The sequence below is a fragment of the Nerophis ophidion genome, linkage group LG02, assembly GCF_033978795.1.
Source record: "Nerophis ophidion isolate RoL-2023_Sa linkage group LG02, RoL_Noph_v1.0, whole genome shotgun sequence".
In the NCBI taxonomy this organism is placed as follows: Eukaryota; Metazoa; Chordata; class Actinopteri; order Syngnathiformes; family Syngnathidae; genus Nerophis; species Nerophis ophidion.
This window is the reverse complement of record NC_084612.1, coordinates 12,821,525-12,839,373: the sequence shown is the minus strand read 5'-3', so window position 1 is coordinate 12,839,373 and position 17,849 is coordinate 12,821,525. Positions and strand designations below refer to the sequence as shown.

The window sequence follows — 17,849 nt, the reverse complement described above, 5'->3', positions numbered from 1 at the left end:
ACTTCCTGAAAGTTTATTGTAGATCGTAAATCAAACATCACACCTGGAAGGTGATAAAAACACGATTTTAAAAAGCCATTGACTTGTTTGTCTAGTTTAAAATCGCTGTCTATAGTGACGCCAAGGCTGGTGACTTTGGGACGCACATAATTTTGCAATGGTCCCAAGTCAGTGAGGGCTGGACCAAAAACTAAAATTTCCGTTTTTCCCTCATTCATTATTAAAAAATTCTGGGCTTACCAAGCCTTGACGTCGCATAGACATTTAAGAAGGGGTGTCAGGGGGCCGTGGCTTTTTGAAATCGGCATATAAATTTGGCAATCATCTGCATAAAAGTGATAAAACACTCCATGTTTCTTAAAAATATCTCCAAGAGGGAGGAGATAAAGAGCGAACAGGATGGGGCCTAAAATAGATCCCTGGGGGACACCACAGTAAAGCGGGGCAGAAGAAGAGGTGGCGTCCCCCAGCCTGACAGAGAAGGACCTCTCAGACAGGTAAGATCTGAACCACGCTAACGCAGTCCCCCTGACACCCACACAGTCTCTCAGGCGGTCTAAAAGAATTGTGTGGTCGACTGTGTCAAAGGCAGCTGTAGGATCTAAAAGCACTAAAATGGCAGAGCTGCCAGAATCAGACATTAAAAGCAAGTCATTAAAAACCTTTAAAAGTGCAGATTCAGTACATGTAGTATGGAGTGGTCGATTTTCGGTTGGAAAGTCATAAATCGGTGGATTGTAAATCCGATACAAAGCATGGCCACTCTCATCTCGCGAGTCTTCTGTGATAATGTAGTACAAGAGTGCCGTTCTCGTTTGTGACTGACAACAACAGAGCAAGAATGGCACACAGCACAGAAAGTTTACAAACAATATTCCCCCAAATATGAGGTAAATGTTTGCATTTTTTTTTTTAGAAAGAATGGCCAGTTGGATAAAAGTATGGCCATTTGTAGCGTTTGGATAGCAGCGATAAAGTAGCGGCAGCACTACTAATCTGAGCACACATCGGTTGTGATGGCATCGAAACACTCAAACCAGCGATGACAAAGCTAAGGATGCTAATGCAGACCTACCAACTAGCAAGACAAGGACAGTGATTTGAAAGACTTCCAGCTCCAATTTAGCTATAACTCTGCAAGGTAATCACAACTAACTCATTGTGCTGAAGATAAAGACCTAGCTGCAGAGATGCCAAGACTCTCATACTTTGAGTGTGAGAGTCACGCAATTTAACCCTCTTTCACACCACACTGGACATTTTTCACACTCTTTCACCACTCTGTATTTATTTTTTCATAATATTAAAATTGTTTCCTCCTGGCCTACCGTAGTCCGAGTAATTCTGATTGACTTACCGAAAGAACCAATCACATACCAATCCATAGACTGTTGTGCCGAAATCTAGCCAACCACGGAAGGCACCACGCAATGTAAACCAATATAAGGCGTGTATTTGGGTCTTTTATTTTTCACACACACGCACGCATGCACACACACTCACACTTCCGTGCAGTGTTGACAACTTAGCGACTTTCTCGCTAAATCTAAAATCTTTCCAACTCTTCTTAGTGACTTGCTATCTCAAAAGCGACTAGCGAGAAATCTCGCAACTTTTTTTGTATGTTTGGAGACATGAAAGCGTGTAACACTCGAATGTCCTCAATGTACAAGCGGTGCTGCTGTGAACCTTCCCTCACAGGCCCCTGTCTCCTGAATGATTGGTCTTAGACAGCTTGTACTGAAAACACAGTTCGTTGTACTTTTAAGCGAAATTACAACGAAGTCCATTCCATTCCAGTCAGAGCGGAGAAGAGACCCACACCCACCCTGTACCAAGCTGCCACTGTTTGTGTCTTGTTTGAGATATGAATGTTTAATGACTGTCACGCTTCAAACAAAAACAAACCAAATGTTCATGTTAATGAACCAGTCAATAGATTTGGTTCGTTTGTGATACTCAAAAATGTAACAATGTCAAAAAAAAAGAAATACAACTACAATTCATTTACAGTTCTAATCATAATTTGCATTTTTTTTAACTCACATATCTTGTTTTCTTGAAGTTTATGGATTGCAATGCCTTAAAGTTGATAGTTCTACTAAACAACAATATAGGAACTGCCTGTTTTGTTTGTGTCTATTCAAAAAATAAACACATGACATTGTTCTGACATGATACATTGAATATACATTAGGGGCGTAACGGTACACAAAAATTTCGGTTTCGGTACGTACGTCGGTTTAGAGGTCACGGTTCAGGTCATTTTCGGTACAGTAAGAAAACAACAAAATATACATATTTGGGATATTTATTTACCAAATTTGTAAACAATGGCTTTATCCTTTCAACATTGGGAACAATATAATAATTCTACCCACGGTAATCCACATTAAACTGCCTCAAGTTGTTGCTTTGATTAAATAAAATGACAAAACCTTTCTTCTACATATAAAAAGTGTAACATTAAACAGTTTCAAGTCAACTCATCCTGCTTAATTTATTACAGCATTTGGGAAGCCTGTAGTTGACTTTTATTATGTAAATGTTATATTTTTGTCAACATGTGATGGCAGGTACCCTGCCATTCAAAACTAGGCTGCTACATTACAAATGATTCATGTAACTATAGCTGAAAAAATAGTACAATGACAATAGGAGAGACTATTCATCCCTGAACACCATGGACTTCATGTTTGTTCATGTGAAATAACAGACAGACAGGGCTTTGTTGCCCTTAACGCACGCACACACACACACACAGGCACTCACACACACACACACACACACACACACACACACACACACACACACACACACACATACACGCACGCGCACACGCACGCGCACACACACAGCAAAATGAGCTAATGTTACGCTAAAAGCTGCAGTTTAAGTTTCTAGAAATAAAAATATATCAATCAATCAATCAATCAATCAATCAATCAATCAATCAGAAGGTCAAAGTGCTCATTGTGATGCGTTTTTTTATAATTTGGGGAGAGTACGATGTCCGCTGCTAAACACATATCTGCTCGACGCTAAAGCTTTGACAACATGCGTTCTGAATACGCACTGGTGATTGGTTGTTACATCGCTCTGAATACACACTGCTGATTGGCTTTGGTTGTAACCAATGAGATGGTTGTGTGGGCGGGACAATGCTGGGTGCTCAGACAGAGGCAGAAAGCAAAGCAGCTTGTTAAGACTTTAGTTTACAAACTCGTTCGATACACCTCTGAACTGGACCGAAACCCCCGTACCGAAACGGTTCAATACAAATACACGTACCGTTACACCCCTAATGTACATACATATATACATCCATCCATCCATTTTCTACCGCTTATTCCCTTTTTGGGGTCGCGGGGGGCGCTGGCGCCTATCTCAGCTACAATCGGGAGGAAGGCGGGGTACACCCTGGACAAGTCGCCACCTCATCACAGGGCCAACACAGATAGACAACATTCACACTCACATTCACACACAAGGGCCAATTTAGTGTTCCCAATCAACCTATCCCCAGGTGCATGTTTTTGGAGGTGGGAGGAAGCCGGAGTACCCGTAGGGAACCCACGCATTCACGGGGAGAACATGCAAACTCCACATAGAAAGATCCCAAGCCTGGATTTGAACCCAGGACTGCAGGACCTTCGTATTGTGAGGCAAACGCACTAACCCCTCTGCCACCGTGAAGCCCACATATATACATGTGTATATATACATATATAATTACATATATATACATATATATATATATACACAAATAAATATATACATATATATATACATACACATTTTTCTTTTGTTTTTTTACAAGTTTATTCACAATACCATATAACATTTACAATAGTGGTGAATACCATCATTTAAAGATGTTGGTACGTGAAAGGGTCCCCCAAATAATACATACATACATACATACAAATATAAAGTGAAGAGTTTGAGCTGAAAAGGGCTGCTTTTGCTGTTCTGCTCCAAGCGTTCAAATGGGGAGACAGGAAAGAGCTTTTTATAGAGTTTTGGAAAAAATAGTTCATAAAGGGAAAAAGACCGGCAAAAATTATAAAAGCGCATCCAAGGGAAATGGCTTTCAACATGTCGCTTTCATCTTGGGGTGTGCAGTCTGACCACGCTCGTGCTGTGCAGCGATCGTTTCGTAAAAGATTTGTTTGAACATTTAATTTGTTTGAGAAACTTTTCCGTGATGCAATCTCTTTATCCTTTACTATATAGTTAGTCTTTGAGAGCAAAACTATTACCGTAAAATTCCATTAGTTTGTTTGTGTTCTTTTAAGTTTTGCCTCGATGTAATTACGGCGACCTTTGTCTGTGAAAATAAACTCACCATATGTTAACTCAATCTACCGTATTTTCATGTCAATTTTCACAGCAGGAACTAAAACTTTATTTGCGACCCTGAAAGGGACAAGCGGTAGAACATGGATGGGATGGGACGGATGTTGTGCAGGAAAACCAAGTGCTTTGTTCGACATGAATGACAACATTGCATCAAGAAAATATCATCAACAGTATTAATAAACTCGATGAATAAATCTCTTGTAGGCTCAACAGCATACTGAAACTTGATATGGCTAAATGTTGTTGGAAACCAAACATTTCTGAACAACGGGGACATCATAACTAAATAATGAGACAACATATGAACTTTACACCACTAAAACTGTAGACATGAATTATAGATGACAGCCAAATATTTGTGGCAGGAAATCAACTACAAAAACGTAATATTTTTTTCATTAGCATCACGATCAAATACTTTACTTAGCAATGCACGAATAAGTCCAACATTGCCTTTCACGGATTAATGCTGAATTTGCGGAGTTCTCCAGATGTAAAGACATGATGTCCCTCCAGTCTTTTCTACTTGAATTCCTTCTGAGTGTTGAAAGACTTGCCGTCGAGCAGTAACATGAAGAGTCCACTCCAGTCATATGGGTGTTAACATCTATTGTTTTAACTGCCCGCGGCACATTTAAAAAAAATAGTATTACGAAAAAGTAAACAAGGTGAAATAAGTGCAAACATGAAAATGTTGCAATATTGACACTAATAACACAAACGCTGCAGCGTCAGTTGTTTACTTTAAAACTGTCAATGCTCAAAAAATAATAAACATTTAATCGACAGATAGATCCAAAGCAAAAATAATACATATTCGTATATGACTTATTCTTAACACTTTTATGGGGCATTTTGGACCCCTATGATCCGCAAGAATTGTGGTCCGTATGGGCCGCAGCAATACTCAGTTGTAACACATTTGTCCACCACTTGTGGCAGTAATGACAATATCAAACAAGTCTGGAGCTAAAGTCATAGAGAAGTTTCTTAAGTGCAAAAATTATGACTAAGGTGGTGAAACTGTATTGTCATTTGCACTTCAATTTTATCGACAGTTTAGTTAAGAAACATATTCATTATTAATGTTGTTTATTTATATTAGCACAACATAATTGTATGTAGTTGTATTTTTCGTCAGATATTAATTAGTCTTTACTTATGCAGTATGGTTTGTTCTTATTTATTTGTCTAATCAGCTTGACGTAAGCCTAAGGTTTATGTGTTGAATAAAGAATAATATTGGCCCTGCGATTAGGTGGCGACTTGTCCAGGGTGTACCCCGCCTTTCGCCCGATTGTAGCTGAGATAGGCGCCAGTGCCCACCGTGACCCCAAAAGGGAATAAGCGGTAGAAATGGATGGATGGATGGATTTGTGATTAACACATGTTTTCATATCATTTGACAAGGTTGTAAACTTTAAGTAGGTTAGATATAATTGTTTTATACAATTAAAATCAAAAGTAAGATGACAAGTTCAGTGTGAAATTTGATTGGGCGCTAGACGCCTTTTTAGTCAAAAAGGTTAAAAAAACATGTCTTAATGCAGAGGTGTCAAACTCAAATACAGAGTGAGCCAAAATTTAAAACTGAACATAGCCGCTGGCCAAGGTTGAACAAATTAACCTTTTAATAGGGACCCAAACAAATTTTGCATTGAATATTAAACAAGCAAGGCTTATATAACTTTATAGTCACATGCAAAATCGAGTTTCAAATTATAATAACAATGATTAAAAAATATCAATGGCCTATCAAATAAAATTTAAATAAAAATTGGGGAAGGCGGGGTTTGGTGGTAGCGGGGATGTATATTGTAGCGTCCCGGAAGAGTTAGTGCTGCAAAGGATTCTGGGTATTGTTTCTGTTGTGTTTATGTTGTGCTATGGTGCGGATGTTCTCCCGAAATGTGTTTTTCATTCTTGTTTGGTGTGGCTTCACAGTGTGGCGCATATTTGTAAACCTGTTAAACTTGTTTATAAGGCCACCCTCAGTGTGACTCTTATGGCTGTTGATCAAGTATGCATTGCATTCACTTGTGTGTGTTAGAGCCGCATGTATTATGTGACACGTTGTTTGTATGGCAGAAAAGCGGACGTGACGACAGGCTGTAGAGGACGCTAAAGGCAGTGCCTACAAGGCACGCCCCCAATATTGTTGTCCGGGTGGAAATCGAGAGAAATTCAGAAGAATGGTTGCCCAGGGAGCTTTTCGGTTGGGGCACCGAACTTTAGGAGTCTCCCGGGAAAATCGTGATGGTTGGCAAGTACGAGTATCAGTGGTGAATGCTGTGTTACAGAGGCATCGGCGCTGTATAATACCGGCGGGCCAGCTCTAATCTTAATTTGATATTACCTCAAGGGCCAAATGAAATTACACGGCGGACCAAATTTGGCCCGCGGGCCAGAGCTTGACACCCATGTCTTAATGGATACTTCATAACAAAAAAAAGTGACTTGATTCATTACCTCCAAAAATTAGTAGCTCTCTTAATATTTGGCCTATCACAACAGTTCAAGTACTATTACAACGTTTTTTTTTTCAATGTTTTGAAAGTGGTATCAACAGCTTTGAGATATTTTGTATTTTTTAAATTGTTTACCACGCACCATGTTGGAATTTGCATGGAATGAGTATCACAAAGTCTAGTCCAGGGGTTTCAAACTCAAATACAGAGTGGGCCAAAATTTTTTACGGAACAAAGCCGCGGGCCAAGGTTGAACAGATTAACATTTTAATAGGGACCCAAACAAGTTTTGCATTAAATATTGAACAAGCAAGGCTTATATAACTTTAGTGACATGCAAAATCCAGTTTCAAATAATAATAATAATAATTTAAAAAAAAGTATCAATGGCATATCAAATAAAATTCAAATAAAAATGTAATGCCTTTTTTTCTATTTGCAATCTTCTGAGGTAAATATGATTTTTTTTCCACAGGCTAATAATACATTTGAAAATAAAATAACAATAATGAATGAACCAAACATTCAAGCCTTGAAGTAGCAAGAGAAAATGCATGAATAAAACGTTAATTATTGGTCAGTTTGCTGGAAGTTTCCCGGAATAGATAGTGTTGCAAGGGATCCTGGGTATTTGTTCTGTTGTGTTACGGTGCGGATGTTCACCGGAAATGTGTTTGTCATTCTTGTTTGGTGTGGGTTCACAGTGTGGCGCATCTTTGTAACAGTGCTAAAGTTGTTTATACGGCCACCCTCAGTGTGACCTGTATGGCTGTTGACCAAGTATGTATGGCATTCATTTGTGTGTGTGTGTGTGTGTGTGTAAAAGCCGCAAATATTATGTGACACGCTGTTAGTATGGAGGAAAAGCGGACGTGACGACAGGTTGTAGAGAACGCTAAATGCAGTGCCTTAAATGCACGCCCCCAATATAGTTGTCCAGGTGGAAATCAATAGAAATTCGGGAGAATGGTTGCCCCGGGAGATTTTCGAGAGGGGCACTGAACTTCGGGAGTCTACTGGGAGGATTAGGAGGGTTGGCAAGTATGAGTATTAGCGGTGAATGCGGTGTTACAGCGGCACCGACGCTGTATAACACTGGCGGGCCAGCTCTAATGATAAATTGATATTGCCTCAAGGGCCAAATTAAATTACACGGCGGGCCAGAGTTTGATACCCATGGTCTAGTCCATAGTGGATCTAACATAACATAGTGGGGCCAGCAGGAGATCATCCTGAGTGGAGACAGGTTAACAGCGCAGAGACATCCCCAACTGATGCACAGACGAGTGGTCCATCCTGGGTCCCGACTTTGGACAGCTAGCGCGTCATCTGTGGTCCCCTCTACACGAAGGAGAGGGGATTGATTTGGTAGACTGCGCTCTTTTTTCCATGTAAGAAACAAAAGAAAAACGTAACAACTACGAGACAACACAGTAACGTGGCGGCCAACTGCAGCGCCATTTATTTGCACAATAAATACATCAAATTCACCACACAAACTAGCAAGCGTCAGTCGATTCAACAATGGGTACTATTTTTTCAAGAAGCCCTCTAAAAGGTGAGCCGACCTCTGCTGATTTGGCTGCATAACAGATGTTGTTGCTGACAAAAGACACGGCGGCAAACCCGAGTACCGAACATCCAGCACTGCTCTCTCTCTCTCTCTCTCTCTCTGTCTCTCTCTCCCACGCACACTATCTCTCCACAGTGATTAATGCCACTCTGAGAGGAGGCAGAGACGGCTGTTGCTAGGATACCAGGCAAGGTGAAGTGCGGACGTTTTAAAGGAAAGCAGAGGAGTAGGTCGGTCGCCACCAACAAAGCGTGTAATCATGCGAGGTGGCCTCTTTGTTTCAAGATTGCCACCTCTAATGGATCTGTTTTGTCTGCCGTAGCAAGGTGTGCCCGAAAACTGCTGCCATGGTTGTCGGCACGAGGCCTGAAGCTGTCTGAGTGAGCACGGGAACAGCCGGACTGATGGTAAGATAACTGTTCCTTAAATCTTGTCCACACGGGAACGATAAAGTCTTGTTTTGGCCTTTTATCCAGATGGGAACGGTGTTTTGGGTGCCTGACAACAAGATTTTTTTAAAAAGTAGGAACATCCTTGTTGTTGTCCTGTAGACAGGCAAACTACTACATTTTATTTTACCTGTTATGTCACATTTTTATCGTTATTATAATTACCTATTTTGGACACACACACAACTATAATACTTATTATACACAATTCAAAGCGGGGTAAAAAAATAACATCTTTGATGCAATATCATCATTTGGTAAAAAACATTATTAATATTAAAAAAACAAAACAAAAAAACGTGTCGTAAAAGGAGCAAAAAAAGCAAAGCTTATAATGCCCTGCCTGCCCCATCACCAGCATCAATAATGCTCCTGATATTTTGTTGTCTTGTAATTAGGGGTGTCACAGTTAAAACTTGAACACTTGGGATTAAGTCAAACCGGTTTGAGCAATATATTGTACAAAAAAATATTATGAATATTATACAAAATTGTTCTATTGTTACATGATTATAATATACAAAAACTTATTTTGGTTGCTGATACGCGCAGTGATGTTCCAAAAAATTACTTTAATAAAATTCATTCTTAATAAAAAATGTTTGATTATAATCAATTCTTGAAAATCATGATCAGCAAAGTTCTAAAAAACATATCTTTTGAATAATTCTTAAAAAAAAAAAAAAAAAAAAATTATGAATGGTTATGGTCAATGATGGGCAAGCTACTTGGAAAATGTAGTAAACTACGCTACTAGTTACTCTCGATTAGATTAAATAGCTTCCCCTGTAGCTCAGCCATCCCCGGAGACATGTTGCCATCAACACGGCAAAAGTAGCTTGCAACCATCCATTCATCTTCCTGATCTTATCCGGTCGCGGGGGCAGCAGCCTTAGCAGAGAGGCCCAGACTTCCCGCTCTAGAGCTACTTCGTCCACTTCTTCCTGGGGGATCCCGAGGCGTTCGCAGGCCAGCTGGGAGACATAGTCTCTCTACCGTGTTCTGGGCCTTCCGAATGGGCTCATACCGGTCCGGATGCACCCCAAACACCTCTCCTGGGAGGCGTTCGGGGGCATTCTGAGCAAATGCCCAGACTACCTCATTTGGCCCCTCTCCATGTAGAGGAGCAGTGGCTTTACTCTGAGATTTTCACCATTTCTCTAAGGGAGAGCCCCGCCACCTGCTTGTACCCAAAGCTCATGACCATTGGTGAGAATAAGGACAAAGATGGACAAGCAAATTGAGGGCTTTTCCCTCCGGCTTAGCTCCGTCATCAACACGATGGATTGATACAGCGGCCGCATCACTGCAGTCTCTGCACCGATCCGCCTGTCAATCTCACAATCCACTCGTCACTCACTCGTGAACAAGACCCTAAGGTACTTGAATTCCTCCACTCGGGGCGTCATTTCCTCCCAAACTCGGAGATGGCACTCCACCCTTTTACGGGTGAGAACCATGGACCCGGAGATGGAGGTGCTGATTCTCATCCCAGTCGCTTCACACTCGGCTGCAAGTCAATTCAGTGAGAGCTAAAGATCCTGGTCAGATGAAACCAGCAGGACCACAACATCTGCAAAAAGCAGTGACTACATCCTGCAGCCACCAAACCGGATCCCCTCAATACCTAGACTGCTCCTAGAAATTTTGCCCATAAAAGTTGTAAACTGAATCGTGACAAAGGGCAGCCCTGGCAGAGTCCAACCCTCACTGAAAACGAGTCCAACTTACTGCCGGAAATTCTGACCAAGCTCTGACACCGATAATACAGGGAGCAGACCGCCACAATCAGGCGGTCCGATACCCCATACTCTCTGAGCACTCTCCACAGGACTTCCCGAGGGACTCGGTTGTATGGATTCTCCAAGTCCACAAAACACATGTGGACTGATTGGGCAAACTCCCATGGATCTTCAAGGATCCTGCCGAGAGGATCGAGTTGGTCCACAGTTCCACGACCAAGATGAAAACCACACTGATCCTCCTGAATCCGAGGTTCGACTATTCAGCGTAGCCTCATCTCTAGTACACTTGAATACACCTTACCGGGAAGGCTGTGGCGTGTGATCCCACTATAGTTGGAACACACCCTCCGGTTCCTTAAAATGAGGAACCACCACCCTTGTCTGCCAAAACAGAGGCACCGCCCCCGATGTCCGCGCAATCCTGCAGTCTTGTCGACCACGACAGCCCCACAGCATCCACAGCATCCAGAGCCTTAAGGAACTCTGGGCGGATCTCAACCACACCTGGAGCCCTGGCACAGAGGAGCTTCATAACTACCTTGGCAACCTCCACTCCAGAAATAGGAGAGTCCCCAGGCACTGCTTCCTTATAGGTGGGATTTCAGAGATCTGCCTTCTTTTGTAATTCAAGTTTTCATTACATAAATGTATCGTTGCATTTGAAACAATTGTATTGTTGATGATAGAGGCAATTAATAATTATTCATTTTCAATAGTCTTATTTCTATTGTTATTTTTATTACTCCACTCATAGTGTAAAAATGTTCATTGTCATTTCTGTGTTATTAATATTTACTTCACTGCTTCTCTTCTATCACTTTTCGTGTCATATTCGAACATATCACATTTGCTGATGATGTTCTGTTTTTGTTGTTGTTGTTGTTTCTTTGTATTATCCCCCTTTTCTCCCGGCAATTTCCCCCTCTGTCTTCTTTTCTTTCTTCTGTCTATTCCCTCCTGCTCTGGTCTGGCTGCGCCAAACATTGATATACTGTACATCTATTTCATAAAGTCAAATACAAATCAGGCAACAAGAAAAGTATCCCACATTTCTATTTTGTAAAGTAAATCTCTACTGCAAATATGGGAATCTACATCAACAATATGATTTGCCTGTGTGGCTGGACAGGACAAAAAAAAAAAAAGGGAGGAGATCTTCGAAGTATTCCTTCCACCTATCCACAGCCTCCCCAGTCGACACCAGCAGCCCACCGTCCCCACTATACAAGGTGTTCACAATGCACTGCTTCCCCCTCCTGAGCCGGTGGATGGTGATCCAGAACCGCTTTGAAGCCGTTCAGAAGTCGTTTTTCAAGGCTTCTCCAAACTCCTCCAATGTTTGAGTTTTTGCCTCTACACACTATTTGACCTGTCCACTGCCTCCGGAGTACCATGAGCCTTAAGGACCCGATAGGACTCCTTCCTAAGCTTGACAGCATCCCTCAGCGTTGGTGTCTTGGGATCACTGCCACGGGAGGCATCAACCACCTTGCGTCCACAGCTCCGATCGGCTGTCTCGACAAAAGAGCCACGGAACATGGTCCACTCAGACTAAACATCCAGCACCTCCCTCGTAACATGTTCAAAGTTCTCCCAGAGGTGAGAATTGAAACTCTCTGACAGGAGACTCTGCCAGACATTCCCAGCAGACCCTCACTTTGCGTTTGGGCCTGCCAGGTTTGTCCGGCATACTATCCCACCTATGGAGCCGACTCACCACCAACTAGTGATCGGTTGAAAGCTCCAACCCTCTCTTCACCCGACAGGCCAAAACATCAGACCGCAAATCTGATGATACAACCACAAAGCCATTAATCGAACTGCGGCCTAGGGTGTCCTAATGCCAACTGCTCTTATGTTTGAACTTGGTGTTTGTTACATAGAATCTGTGACCAGCAGAAATTACCAATAACAAAACAACACTTTGGTTCAAATCAGGGCATCCGTTTCTCCCAATCACGTTTCTCCAGGTCCCACTGTTGTTGTCAACGTGAGTGTTGAAATCACCCAGTGGAACAAGGGACTCACCTTTTCCACATTTGCTCCATCCATCCATTTTCTACCACTTGTCCCTTACGGGGTCACGGGGGGTGCTGAAGCCAGCCCAGCTGCACATGAGCGGAAGGCGGGGTACACTTTGGACTATTCGCCAGCTCATCGCAGGGCCAACACAGATAGACAGACAATCTTCACACTCACTAAATATATGTAAATAGATACTGTATCTCAACTTAATTTACAACTTTCCACCAAACAAATGGGCAGAGAATAAATTATGTTTGATTAGTTGTTATAAAAAACACAAACTGGAAACATGCCCTCTGTCTGGCTTTTTAACATTTTGCCATTTCTTTTAACTTAGTCATGTACAAAATGAGGGAGACAATACTGGATTTTTTTATTTTTATTTAAAGGCAGTTAAATAATATTAATAATATCGAAGAAACACCAAAACATAGTAGCCTCTCTAACACACTATTTAGATCGGTGGTTCTCAAATGGGGGTACGTGTACCCCTGGGGGTACTTGAAGGCATGCCAAGGGGTATGTGGGATTTTTAAAAAATATTCTAAAAATAGCAACAATTCAAAAATCTTTTATAAATATATTTATTGAATAATACTAAACAACATATGAATGTAAGTTAATAAACTGAAAAGAAATGCATCAATGCAATAGTCATTTTTGTGGACATGTTCCATAAATATTGATGTTAAAGATTTATTTTTTTGGGAAGAAATGTTTAGAATGTTCATGGATCCAGATGGATCTCTCTTACAATCCCCAACGAGGGCACTTTAAGTTGATGATTACTTCTATGTGTAGAAATCTTTATTTATAATTAAATCACTTGTTTATTCTTCAACAAGTTTTTAGTTATTTTTATATCTTTTTTTCCAAATAGTTCAAGAAAGACCACTACAAATGACCAATATTTTGCACTGTTATACAATTTAATAAATCAGAAACTGATGACAAAGTGAGTGCTGTATTTTACTTCTTTATCTCTTTTTTCAACCAAAAATGCTTTGCTCTGATTAGGGGGAACTTGAATTAAAAATGTTCACAGGGGGTACATCACTGAAAAAAGGTTGAGAACCACTGCTTTAGATGAACATAAATCAATACAAATGAACATAGTTGTGTGCCAGTACTGGAATCCTATGCAACTTTTATACCAGTGTTAACTTAACAGCATGAGGTAATCGGTATGGACACTTTTCCTATCAAACCCCATCCCTAGTGGTTTGCTCACACAGCTGTTAGTCAGCCAGAACAAAACACGTTTATAATTGAAATAAGTGTTAAAACTATTGCCAAATAAATAAAAGTACTGATAAATGGCCAATTGATGCACCCTGGAAGAAACACAATTATTTAAACAAGACACTTGCCTCAAATGGTTTCTGCCACCGCTGCGGGAAATTAGTTTGGATTTTGCTTCCTGGTTTAAAAGTGCCCTATTTTACCTCTGACTGGCCCTGACTTTAGCCAATCGTGACTCATCTTACCTAAATAAGCCAATCCTCAGGGGTTTTCTCATAGGTAAACAAACCAATCATCATTGAGTTTTTCTCTATCCCCCGGGTGGAGAATACCCTTGGCGATGTTGTCAACAAAAACGGCACAAAAAAGTTAAGCAACGTTTTTTGTAACAACTGCGATTAATCGCGATTCAAAAGAGGAATTGATCTGATTAAAAGAATTGTGATTGGACGACGTAATTCTACTTTGTCGCCAGTCCAGACAAGAAACTAGGGTTTCTTGGATGTGTTTGCAGTATTCTATAAAGAGGGATTTGTCCACCTAAAAAAAAATGTACCTCACAAATACACATGCTTTTATTTTGAAAGCACAACACGGCGTCATTGCTTCACCAGTTCTGAGTGTGGGGGCGGGAGAGAGAGAGAGAGAAAGAGAGAGCAGGCTGGACGGCGACGCTTGCAGACGGTCAATTGAGAACATTGCCATGAATATTGCTTTTTTATAACGTCTTGTCGTTTTTTTATATTCGTATTTTGAGTCAAGTCATCTGATTTCTGGCAGGGTCACTTATCCATTATTTAATTGGTAAATTTGCCTGTGCAGCCAAGTAACATAAATACTAGCTCAAATGTTTCGTCATTTCCCATTCAGCAAAATGCTACCACTAAAAAAATCACAAAAGAATGAATTAGGAGCAGGATTTACTGTTATTTTAAGGAATAACGTCAGTGTAAGTAACATTTACAGTATGACACAAACACAACACTTTGACCATTTATCAACATGCATGACATTATATTAGATATGATCTGAAATTATGTCTTACAATAGAATTATCTTACATAGAATAGTGAGGAAGGTGAAGTAATGAAATATGGACCAAGGAAGCTAAGGTCATGAATGAGTGAAATGTATTAGCCTGGTATTACTCTCTAAACAATTGTATTTTAGTATGAGAATAACTAATACAATCAGGGAGTGTCAGGAGGAGCTTCAGGGCATACGGAAATATTTCAAAATCATAGTATTGACTATAATAAGTAAGGAAAATAGCTGATGACCGATGTCGAGTTGATTTAAAAAAAAAATAATTCTTTACTATTTTCCACAGTACTATTGAGTTTGGATTTTAAGTGAAATGCCGATGCATTACATCAGTATAAGTAATGTTGTATGGTGTAAATATAATAATGCCACGCAGGAACATCACAAACTTGAGGCAGGGAGTCAAAGTGAAAGAAAGACAGGAGTAAACAAACAGGTAAAAAGGAGTAACATACAGTCGGTGTCAAAAGTTTACATACACTTGTAAAGAACACAATGTCATGGCTGTCTTGAGTTTCCAATCATTTCTATAACTCTTATTTTTCTGTTATAGAGTGATTGGAACACATATTGGTCACAAAAAACATGCATTAAGTTTGGTTCTTTTGTGAATTTATTATGGGTCTACTTAAAAAGTGACTAAATCTACTGGGTCAAAAGTATACATACAGCAATGTTAATATTTGGTTACATGTCCCATGTTAAGTTTCACTGCAATAAACCTCTTTTGGTAGCCATCCACAAGCTTCTGGCAAGCTTTTGGTAGAAATTTTGAGCACTCCTCTTGACAAAATTGGTGCAGTTCAGCTAAATCTGTCGGTTTTCTTTGGGACTTTGGGAAGGCCATTCTAAAAACTGAGTTTGAGCCTGAAATCATCAGTCCGAAAATTGGGTCTTGGGGGCAGTTGGGTCTTCCAACAGGACACTGACCCCAAACACACGTCAGAAGTGGTAAAGGAATGGCTAAATCCGGCTAGAATTAAGTTTTTAGAGTGGCCTTCTCAAAGTCTTGACTTAAACGTGTGGACAATGCTGAAGACACAAGTCCATGTTAGAAAACCAACACATTTAGCTGAACTGCACCAATTGTGTCAAGAGGAGTGGTTAAAATTTCAATCAGAAGCTGGCCAAAAGCTTGTGGATGGCTACCTAAAGCGCCTTATTGCAGTGAAACTTGCCAAGGGACATGCAACCAAATATTAACATTGCTGTATGTATACTTTTAACCCAGCAGATTTGGTCACATTTTCAGTAGACCCATAATAAATTCAATAAAGACCCAAACTTCATGAATGTTTTTGTGATGTGCTCCAATCACTCTATCACAAAAAAATAAGAGTTGTAGAAATTATTGAAAATTCAAGACAGCCATGACATTATGTTCTTTACAAGTGTATGTAAACTTTTGAACGCAACTGTATAACAGTGGATATAAAAATAATGTTGCTTGGTTGTAGTAAGTGCAGCTAAGTGGAAGTTTTTGACAAAGTGTGACAGTGTGACTTTTGCCACAGCCAAGTTCTGTCAAACAAAACTTTTTTAGCTTTCAAGAAAATTGGTACAACAACTTTCCTTGGCTTCATTATGATGCACTACAGAAGGGAGTTTTGTGTTTTTATTGCATGGCAGTTACCAAAACAAGCTCACACCAATTTCTGTAAACTCTTAGCCTATATTTATCAATTCTGGATTTGGAAGTTGGAAAAAAAATCTATCGAAAAATTTAAAGCACATGCAAATAGTCATACACATGGGCAGTCTCTGACTGCACAAGAAATTCATGGTAGAAATGCACACTTGTCCACTGCTTTGGCAAATTAACAACCCGTTCTATGCCCCTGTGTGTTCGCCGTCATCTTCTTCTTGCGTTTGTTTGGCGTGTTGCGGTCTTTATTCTTCCATAGTTTCTGTATGTCCTGTGTCTGTTTGTGTGTAGGTGTGGCATATGTATTACATCCATGGCCGCCCTTTCCTATACACGGATCATGCGTTGTGCGTATCGGGCCTCGAGATTCGTTTTGTGCGAATAATCGAAATGTCAGTCAATGAATGACAGGGCGCTTCATGTGATGTTTTACTACAAACAGATTCATAGCCTTCCTGCTCTGTGCTAAAAAAAATATATTGGCAAATTTACTCGGGGCATTTACTGGCGTGCTGTGTTACTGCTGGACTTGTTGATATACAGTGGGGGCAAAAAAGTATTTAGTCAGCCACCGATTGTGCAAGTTCTCCCACTCAAAATGATGACAGAGGTCTGTAATTTTCATCATAGGTACACTTCAACTGTGAGAGACAGAATGTGAAAAAAAAATCCAGGAATTCACATTGTAGGAATTTTAAAGAATGTATTTGTAAATTATGGTGGAACATAAGTATTTGGTCAACCATTCAAAGCTCTCACTGATGGAAGGAGGTTTTGGCTCGAAATTTCACGATACATGGCCCCATTCATTCTTTCCTTAACACGGATCAATCGTCCTGTCCCCTTAGCAGGAAAACAGCCTCAAAGCATGATGTTTCCACCCCCATGCTTCACAGTAGGTATGGTGTTCTTGGGATGCAACTCAGTATTCTTCTTCCTCCAAACACGACGAGTTGAGTTTATACCAAAATGGATACATGGATGATACTGCAGAGGATTGGGAGAATGTCATGTGGTCAGATGAAACCAAAATAGAACTTTTTGGTATAAACTCAATTTGTCGTGTTTGGAGGAAGTTGAGTTTATACCAAAATGTTCTATTTTGGTTTCATCTGATCACATGACATTCTCCCAATCCTCTGCTGTATCATCCATGTATCCATTTTGGTACAAACTCAACTTGTCGTGTTTGGAGGAAGAAGAATACTTTGAATGGTTGACCAAATACTTATTTTCCACCATAAATTACAAATAAATTATTTAAAATTCCTACAATGTGAATTCCTAGATTTTTTT

The 17,849-nt window shown here is 40.3% G+C and overlaps 1 protein-coding gene across 17 annotated transcripts in view; it reads left to right on the top strand.

Moving 5' to 3' along the window:
- LOC133536781 (protein mono-ADP-ribosyltransferase PARP6) overlaps positions 1–17,849 on the top strand; it is a 96,448-nt gene that overhangs the window by 33,768 nt on the left and 44,831 nt on the right. For 11 of the 17 annotated variants that reach the window (XM_061877382.1, XM_061877376.1, XM_061877387.1 and 8 more), the window contains one exon: positions 8,726–8,810. In XM_061877382.1, the coding sequence (XP_061733366.1) occupies positions 8,808–8,810 (3 nt within the window). In that variant the 5' untranslated portion in view covers positions 8,726–8,807. The remainder of the gene's footprint in view (positions 1–8,725; positions 8,811–17,849) is intronic. The other 6 variants (XM_061877444.1, XM_061877433.1, XM_061877422.1 and 3 more) reach the window with 1 other exon arrangement.